The sequence below is a fragment of the Trachinotus anak genome, unplaced genomic scaffold (genome assembly GCF_046630095.1).
Source record: "Trachinotus anak isolate AG129_WGS33_773 ecotype Australia unplaced genomic scaffold, CSIRO_AGI_Tana_v1 ptg000031l, whole genome shotgun sequence".
Lineage (NCBI taxonomy): Eukaryota > Metazoa > Chordata > Actinopteri > Carangiformes > Carangidae > Trachinotus > Trachinotus anak.
This window is the reverse complement of record NW_027273882.1, coordinates 167,870-177,587: the sequence shown is the minus strand read 5'-3', so window position 1 is coordinate 177,587 and position 9,718 is coordinate 167,870. Positions and strand designations below refer to the sequence as shown.

At 39.9% G+C, this 9,718-nt stretch overlaps 1 protein-coding gene across 1 annotated transcript; it reads left to right on the top strand.

Annotated features, from left to right (window-relative positions):
• Positions 1-7,693: 7,693 nt before the first annotated feature.
• On the top strand, positions 7,694-8,926 carry ripply2 (ripply transcriptional repressor 2). The gene is made up of 3 exons (XM_071467965.1): positions 7,694-8,352; positions 8,448-8,518; positions 8,598-8,926. Exons 1-3 carry the CDS (start codon positions 8,227-8,229, stop codon positions 8,758-8,760), a joined length of 360 nt encoding a protein of 119 aa, XP_071324066.1. The 5' UTR covers positions 7,694-8,226; the 3' UTR covers positions 8,761-8,926.
• The last annotated feature ends 792 nt before the right edge of the window (positions 8,927-9,718 follow it).

The following is a 9,718-nucleotide window of genomic DNA, read 5'->3' as shown; positions in this document are numbered from 1 at the left end:
TACACCAGAGTGAACACAAATGTATCTAATGTATTCAAATCTTGGCACTATTAGTGTCCTTTGTATACTTAACTTGATCTCAGTGTGGACCTAGAATACAAATAAAACATTTTTCCTTTGTAAATGTTCCTTTTCTGTGTTATTGTCTCCGGCTGCTTCAGCTGGTATTGTTTTTTTCTTTTTCTTTGCTATCACCACAAGACGTTGAATGAGCCAGATGTGTCCAGGCTCTAAATTAAACCAAATGTGTGAAATTTTAATATCTACTCATTTTGGTGGTATCAAGTATGGACACTGAGAGACAAAAGCTTTTGCCAGACAGGACGCTCATATGAGACGACTGACATCGTGCCAACAGTTTCACATCGATTTCTAAAATATCAGCACATGCAAGTAGAGTATAGGTAAGATTAGGGAATGACTACCATGCCAAATAAGCAATGGTTAAGGTATGTGAAGGTTTGTTAATTAACTAAACCACTTGGTTTAGCACATAGATACTTTCTTAACCAAAATTTGGAGCATTGAAACTTGTCTATTTGTCTGTCGGTTCTGAATTACAGACCGGCTCTGTATTCCCTGAGAATACTTACTGAGTTGTCACATGCAGATTATTGGTTATGAATGAATTACTCACAGCCATGGGTCAGACTGGGTGCCCGTACCACATTAAAATCACTACAAGTACTGTCCTACTTTTTGTCTCCAGATGACATCAGCACCTCTTTTCTTGGTTCTCTGCTGCTCAGCTAAAGGAGAGACTTGCTCAACTTGGGCTGTACAGTACTACACAAGTAGCATTTATCTCATCAGCTGATGTGTCACAGATGTCATCCAGTGATTATATATCTAAGTATAATATAAGTATTATCACTGGATTACAGACAGTTATTCAATCAACCCGCATACCTGCATAAATTATAATAAAGTAAGTTGGAAGGGGTGAAGAGAGTCAAGCTCACTGTCTACAGCATTTTGTCTCGCATTCATCTGCAGATCAAAAATGCACATTTCATTGAAAACAGCCAGATACTCAAAGCTGCCCCTCTGGGTTTGCCTTGGGCTGTTTGTCTCTTCTTCTTTAGCCACGGTGGTCATGGTGAGGTGATATACTGTGCTGTTTTTATAGGGCTTTGATCAGAAGAACTGTGTCCAGGGGTAGCTGGCAGTTACATGGTCAAAGGACTTGTCAGTAAGGAGTGAAAACTCTCTGTATCACCAACACAAGTGATATGTGGCAAATCCAGTTAGATAGGCCACCAAATGTAAAGAGACACCCCCCTAACTTTTTCCCCTGTGAACCTAGTCTTCTATATTTGCTAACTATTAAGTTTCTAAGGATTCAAATGGAGATTCTTCCTTAATAGCTGTATGCTAGCTCCTCATCTACAGTCGGTCTCTAATCAGCAAGACAGGAAGTAGCCCTCAAGATCGTTCATTAGGCTAAATCATGAACAATTGAATTAATGGTTGTATGGTATCTACCTACAATAGGTCGAAGGCGATAGTAAAACGGACATATCAGCTTGGGTTATCATTATCATGCCACATTAGCAGGTTAGCATTAGTATTAACATTAGCCTACATGCACTAGTGGTCAGCGGAAACGTCACAAAATACCAAACTTGTTGCTGATTTATATGTCCAGCAGTTACAGAGCGACATTATCATTTATTTCAAGCTTCTGGCTTCTTGGTGAATCTAAGGCCAATATTCACTCTCTTTTAGCTCTGCTTTTGGTCGCCACCAGCTCCCGAAGGAAGTAATTGTCTCTTCAGCTGCTGCTCCACTATGTTCAGCAGCTAGCTACTAACCTGCCTGCTGTTTGGTACAAAGCAGATAATGGACAGTTGATTTTTAGAGCTTTGTGAATCGGGGCTCTAGTGTTGTGTTGTGGACCAGACAACTAGACAGTGAGCTGAAACTCAGTGAAACCTGGGGAGACACAGATACAGGTAATAAGTCTCTGTAGGTACATCTCTACATGTGACTCACATTCACACAATGTCCCATTGTTTTCACATCGTTTACATACTTTAGGTTTTAATTATGCTCAATGATATATATATATTTTAAACGCATTACTTGTAAACTTTTGTCATGTTTTTGTTGCTTTGTCCCAGGTGTGATTATTATCATTATTTTAAAATCTCATTTGAAAAAACTTTCTAATTCAAAATATAAAGCTTGTTGTACTGGGTGACTGGCTGCATATTATGCTCCAATGGTCAAAATAGAAAGTATTTCATCCTAGTGAGCTCTAGCTGTCTTTATTTTTACAGCCCTGAGCAATGTAATATTAAAACTCTACGTGCACTATTATTCTATTCTATTATTCTAATTTAAGTTAACAAAATAGGCTAATGGGCTTTATAATTACATCCCTTCTTTTTTAATGTTTTCCTTTATCAAACATTTATTAGTGAAGAAGCAGACAGGGAACATAGGAAAGAGAGAGAAGGTCTATGGCCAGATTTGGACCATGGATTTAGCTGTTATGTTGAATGCTCCGTAACCATTCGATTACCACAGTGATTCTAGATGATATTCTTAATAACAGGTTTCTACATACATTTTTCACACAGTGCCAGTAAACATTGATGATTTGATTAAAAAAAACACATTGTAATGGTCTTCCTGTATCATCAGTATACAATGTTCAGCTTAACCTCCAAGAGTCCAATCTGATGTAAGGTGAGGCTCCAACCTCCTCTGAAGAGCCGGCATACCCCTGGTGCATGTAAATGCCCCCGACCACAGGGTGTTGCGCTCTCTGACTCACCACTGCAGGGTCGAAGGTAGGAGGAGGGAGGTTTGCACTGATTGAGATTCAGCACTTCTACACATCACGTCTGCCTATTAAACCCACAAAGTCTTCACGACTAATAAAACCCACAAAAGCTCAAGCTTTAAAGCTTTACCACCCACTGCTCTAAATCTGTCTGTTTGTGAATTGGAGATAGAAACATTCAAGACTCCAAAGTAGATAATATGAAATATTCATAGCTTCTGCGTCAGCATTGTTTCTACGTGCAAGGCATAAATCTTACGTTGCTGAGATAAATTCACACTTTTCTCATGAGAAGGGATGTCTTATCCTTGAATGCTCAAGATGAGGCCTGGCAGTTGAGCTTTTTTAATTAGTGTCTTGTCCCCTGTTTTTTATTTTTTTATTTTTTCTGTCTCTCTCCCAAAGAGGAAAAAAAAAACACTCACTTACTCACTCATTGCATCATAATTCCCTTTTGTGCCCAGTACTGTGTTTATTTTCAATTTCAACCTCTGCAGAACAACTTTTTCGATCAATCATTCTCCACGAGCTTGACTTCACAAAGCTCCCCTGCTGCACACACACTTTCACATACTGCAGCTCTCACTTTTCATTCAGCAGACAATGTTTCCCTTCTTTCATTCTGCAACATCAAACTCAAAGACTCTCTCTTTTGCCCCTGTCATCTGTATTGACTCCCACAAGTGGTATTTACCAGTCCATCAGCTCTGAGGGATGAGCCTTTCCAAATCTGTTTTTGTCATTGTAAACCCAAAATCATGCTGCATATTGAGCAGTCACGGACATTTATCCCAGTGCAGTGGGAGAAAAAGACACAGCACTGTCATCTTTACCCTTTGCTTTGGGATTTAAGTCTTTGGTCTCCATGGTTGTGGGTCAGTGACTACGATAAAGATGATGGAGAACAAAACGTATTGAGAGAGAGTGTACAACAGAGACATCCAGATATCCGATGCCGCTGTGTTAGCGAATGTCTGTCTTGAAAGAAAAAAGACCCCGCACACTGCTCTTCATAATTTATTAGTCACAGTCATTGAAATGTTATGTTGACTAATAAATTGTGATGCTGAACAAGAGCAACATGCAGGATCTTTTTTGTTCAAATCAATGACTTAATTAAAGAGGAAGGACGCCACAAGAGATTGTTGTTAAAATGATTACAAATCCAATAATGAATTCATAAATAAAGCAATGACTACCTTAAGTATATTCTAAGTGTTGTAATATTGCAGATCCATGTTTCTCTAAGCACTGCTATATCAACTATACAAGATACAGTCTATTGTTTATTCTTTCATCCTTATATTTTTCTCTGAATCCCATCTGCTGAGATGGTTTCCAAGGGAACACTGGGGACTTCAATTAAACCAGGATCTGGATCAGTGTGACCTTAAGCCAAACCATTCTCAGAACATAACTCAAAGCTCAAAGAAATCATGTAAACACGGACTGTCACGAGTTCATCATGACATCACATAACATCATCTACAAGAATTTGTATTTGAGATGAATCTTATACAAGCATGTGCAAGCTTATTGAGTTACTGAGTTAGCTGCTGGAGGTTAAGGACATGAATACTAAATAGGGGTGATTATACTGCCACAGCACACCTGGACGAATGAACGGTGCGCTGTTTTTTTTTCTTTTTTCTTTTTTCCACAGTTGTTAATAACAGCCTGTAAGCCCAGAAATGTCCTCTCCAGACTGCAAGCACTAAACAGAGCCCACGCAGTGCTGCATCTCAAAATCAGTGCTGTGGAGGCCACATTGACAAAATGCATTGACAGTGTAGGTATACAGTATTGCATGAAAACATGAAATGGTTTTTGAGTTGAGAAGCAGGTCGTCTTTAATTTCAACACAAACAGCTCTTCATGGATTAGATGGTCATGCTGCTTGCACCTTTCAAAGCCTTTTTTAAGCCCTAAATAAACAAATAAAGTGAATAAATAAAATTAATATCTACATGCAAGCTGGAAGCAGGAGGGTCATGTTAGATTGCCCTGGGGCTTTGGCAGTTAGTTACCTTTAGTTAGTGAGTGAATACTGCCCTGTCTTTGTCGTGTTATTTTCCTTGCCAGGAGTCACCTTGAATCTGAGCATTTCTCACGAAAGTGAGGAGAGCAGAGGTCAATGCCACTGTGCCCTGGAATACATTTAATAAATGATCTTGCATGACTAGAATGCAAACACTTCTTTTTTTCAAATTACTGCTCCCTTAGCATTTAAAGACCCCTTTGTAAAGTCATTTATTTATTTTATGTTGCCAGTTACCACAGGAATTATAGCCTAAGATAGTTTGCAATGCCCTTCCCTGCACAGGCTTTTAAAATAGATAAAATTCAACAATAATATCCATATAGAACTTCAAATCCTTTAGTTGTTGAGCTTGACAATGACACTAACAAATTGAAACAACTTTGGATAAGTGTGTCAATGCAATGGAGAAAATCATCATCATCATCAGCTTACGGTAACTTCACTTTCTAAATTTGAATCCAGGTTGACGAAGCAATACCGAATTAAACTTTATAACCCTCAAACAGAGCAAATAAAATCAAGGTGTCCCTGAGCCTGAGCCATCGGTTTTGAGAGCAGTAGATGAATAGGCTAAAGATTCAAAGTTTTGTAAGGAACTCAAAATCCTCACTTGTCTTCAGATTTGTGTGATTGTTTCATCTACTCTCCTATTGTTTAAGTAAATCCTCAAAGTTGTGTGAAATAAAGACAAAATAGGTCCTTATAAAAACTGTTCTCCATTTGGAAGTGGATGGGGGGGGGGGGGGGGGGGGGGGGGGGGGGCGCTTCCCAACTGCTGTGTGTTTGGATGAAGCTGTTGGAGTGTGAATGCAGGGAGGAGAGAAGAAGAGCATAAACAAATCAAGCTGTCTCAGTTACTGCATGTCTAAATTAGCATTTCACTAGCATTACCTGGAATATACAATTGGTTTGAAAGCATTTCTCTCATCCTCTACATTCTTCAATATATTAAAGGAAGGTTTTCTTTTAGATTTAAATTACAGAAAGACATCTTCTTGTATCTTCAGGATCTCCAGGGTGTTTTTTTTTTCTTTTTTTTCTTTTCAATCAGAACACAGCAGGCGCTAGCAAGCTGCCCCCTTAATTTGATTGAGTGCTTCAAATTATACCATTGTGTCTCGACTGAAGTGCCAAAAGTGATTACAAGCCCATCATAAAATAATGGCCGAAACTACTCACACACATGGGAAGCAGGAGAATGAAGTTAGAACATGATTTCATGTTTTATGGCAAGAGGGCGCAAAATGAAATTTGACTTCAGCTGATAGCCAACGTATCAACGTGCATTGAATTAGGAAGACAACTTACATCGATGGCCCTCTGAGCAGAAATAAAAATATAACTGAATGGATTACTAGAAAATTATGTTATTTGTGGTTGCCTGTTGCCATGGAAAGGGATTTTCTTTGGAGAGAAGTACTGGGAGTCTTTGTAAGAGAGAAGTGTACATAACATGGGCAAAAAAGAGGGAATATGACCTGTGAATAATAAGCCAGAGATAAAGAAAAGTAGAACAACGGAGAATACAACGGTTATATAAAGAGAGGTCTTGGTAAACAGCAAGTGGTGAACTTTTCTCACGGGCAAATTCAGACTTTTGGTTCATTTCAGCAGAAAAAAAAGCACCAACTGCATCTTATCCTTTTTTACTTATTTGTGCTTAAGGAATAATAGCTTTTTTTTTTTTTCCTGAATTGCACCATGATGAGTGACCTGAATACTTTGTCCATTCTTACATGTGTATGTGACAGATTTTTTCTGTGATCATGTCTGAGATTTTCAATGTTGCTTCATTCAGAGATGTCCGAGACGTCACATTTGCAGTTCCAGCTTTTTTTGTATTTTACTGTTATTCGCTCTTTTGACATACACTAAGGTCTGAAATCCTGAGACCGCTTTCCCAGTCACTTGAATGGGAAAGTAGTCTTTTTGATGACCAGTATTGAAGAGAAAACATAAAACACTTCTAATGTGCTTACCTAATTTTAATACATGGTGGGGTAAAAACCTTTTGATAAGTATTGCATTAATCTGCCTGGTTTCCGAACATAATGGCCATGGTCAGCTGTTTGAATGGCGAGAGCATGTTATGTTAATGCGTTTTACACTATATTCTTGCCATTATAGTTCAAAGTGTAGCAAAGCATGAATCATGTATGACACAAAAACACAAAAGAAGCCAACAGCAGAGCATGGTGAGTCCAATTAGCTCCAGATCAGAAAAAGAGACTAAGAGAGCGATGGAGAGAACAAAAGAAAGAAATAATGTGTGTGTGTGTGTGTGTGTGTGAGGGAGGTCTATGTGGACCTTATTAGTGCTAAGGTCTGACTGCTTGGTCCTTTCAGAGGAGTGTTGTGATGTGGATGGAGCTAGTGGGCAAAGAAATTCAATGCCGGTCATGCATGGTTGGACCCCCCCCCCTTGCCTTTTAACAAGTGATACTTGCAAATGTGGCCCCCATTAGCTTTGAATTGAGTCAGCTGTGCTCTCAGACAGCCGCTTGCATTGCATTTTGGGGCAGAGATTTATCCAACAGACCTGTCAGATGTTACAAATTTCCCCCATTATCCTTGCATTACCATGTAGCCCCACACTGCCCCCCACTGGTGCAGGGAGAGGAAACATATCACTTGTTCAAGTCGATAGATTTGCAGAGGATATTTAAACAGCTCCCATATCAGTTGCACAATACATTTATATACAGCATTCAGTCTCTGCATCTGCTGAGGTGTAGCTACCAGCCCCCCCCCCGCTGTTGTATATCTGACGCGTGTCAAACCCCCCCCCACCCACGGCACACGAGCCTCCCTCTATCCACCCCTGACAGTAGGACACGTGTTTCTTCACACCTCACACCCAAATGGCTGCACAGACAGAGATACCGAGAGGCGAAGGGGTTGAAGAGTTCAACTATTTCATAGACCAAACTGAACCATCCCTAGAGCCATTGCTTTCAAACGTAATTTAAATTATGTTACCTGGTAGGTGGATTGTGCTAAGATGCTACCTCCTAAAATAACACCTGCGCTCAAAACCCTCCACAAGAGTTAGGTGGATGCAAACCCTGCATATGCCTGATGACCATTTAACATCTAATCAGAGATACAGTCATAAAGTGGTGTTGGAAATATGTCTCAAACAGGCCAATCTCCAAGGAGAAAATGTTTCTTTTTTTTAATAATACATTCAATATTAAGAAAGAAAGTGACCAAATGTTGTGGGTTTGCTAAAGTGTGACTTCACACCTCACCATCGTGGCGCATGGAAACACTTGGGGACGCGTCAAAAGCGCAATTTGGCGCCGGCTGCCAGGGACCCGATAAATAGGAGGTTCCTGCTTTCAGTCGCACATCCTCTGAGGACTTGACGCAGGACTGACAAGCACAAGGAGCCATGGAGACTTTCACGCCCAACAGTGGATTAACTTCTGTTTTTACTGGAGACAACGTTACCCAGGAACAGTCCGGTTGGTGGAGACCGTGGACTGGAAAAGATGAGAGAAAAACTGACGCACACAAGGTGAGTTTAGTTACCTTTTTAAGCGTTGAAGTCTTTAAATTCAAACATGGGATGTTCAATGGAGAAAAAGTCTAACAAGTCGCTTCAACTTACAGACTCATTCCGTGCATGGTGACCTTCCTGATGCAAACTGCCCCAAAACTCCTCAGGTCGTTCACCCTGTCAAGTAAGTAGAGCTTTGTTAAGTAATTCACAAACATATTACTTTGTGGGTGTATCGTATTCATTCATTTTTCTTTTTCAAGGTTGTACTGGCCGAAATCGAGATGTTTCGATTATCTGTACCAGGACGCAGAGATGCTCCTGCGCAACTATCCGGTCCAAGCGACCATCTGCCCCTATGAGGACTGCAGCAGCGACGAAGACAGCGATGATGAAGAGGAGGAGGTGGAGAAGGAGCAGAATTAGAAGTCGTCCTTTGAAGACAAATTATTTCCTAATGTGATAATATATATTTCTCTTAATTTATTCCTGTAAATACATGTAAATAGTTCTTTTTCATTTCTAGTTAAGTTATTCCTTTAACATTTCTACCTCTTTTGTATTTGGTTGAGTATTGCAATAAAATACATAACATGGATGTCGTTGTTTGGGGCTTTTGTGTGTGTGTGTGTGTGTGTGTGTGTGTGTGTGTGTGTATTTATGTTTAGATATTATCTTGTGGTCTAGATTGTCGAAATCAAAAACAGTCATTTGAAAAATGTGAACCTTTGAAGTGAAGTTCCAAACAACATAAACACTTAAGTTTATGAGAAGTTGATAAACTTTGCAGAGTTGTCACATCCGCCCGTTTGTGGCTGCACAGCTCTTTTCCCATAGATAAGTGCAAAGTGGTAAACTCGCCATTTCCTGCGCAGTGTCGCCTGAAGTGCGGAAACTGCGTGACATGTGGAAGGTGCCAAAGGCGTCAGTGGAGCACACAAAGCTCTGGACTGAGACAGTCAAAGGGAAAACGCTTAGAGACCTCCAGTGAAACCATCAGTTTAGGCTAAAGATCAATTATAATTTCAGACAATCATGATTCCATTTTGAATGGTTTTGCTTTATAGGTAGGCCACTGTCTATGGATTTGAACCAAGGGGTTTATGTCAAACTATGAAATACGTTCTCTTTAATCACAGAGTAAAACATGAATGAATGGATGAATGGACGGTTCAATAACAACATGTACAGTATATAGTAACTCCAGGTTATGCAAAACCAGACAGCATGATAAATAGTTCTGGATGCATCCGTAAGGTTCTGGGGCAAAACTAGGGAGTTGAGCCCTTGTTGACCCCTCCTTCCTTCCTTCTGCTAGCTGGGCATGATTTACTGTTAACCATTACCTCCAAATACACATCAACTGTGCACTACTGACGCCAAA

What these genes read in the sequence shown, in the direction of transcription:
- ripply2 (XM_071467965.1), top strand. Translation starts at nt 8,227, where the DNA reads ATGGAGACTTTCACGCCCAACAGTGGATTAACTTCTGTTTTTACTGGA. An exon ending in GAAAAACTGACGCACACAAG is followed by an intron (nt 8,353 to 8,447) that starts GTGAGTTTAGTT and finishes TTCAACTTACAG; the next exon opens with ACTCATTCCGTGCATGGTGA. An exon ending in CAGGTCGTTCACCCTGTCAA is followed by an intron (nt 8,519 to 8,597) that starts GTAAGTAGAGCT and finishes TTCTTTTTCAAG; the next exon opens with GTTGTACTGGCCGAAATCGA.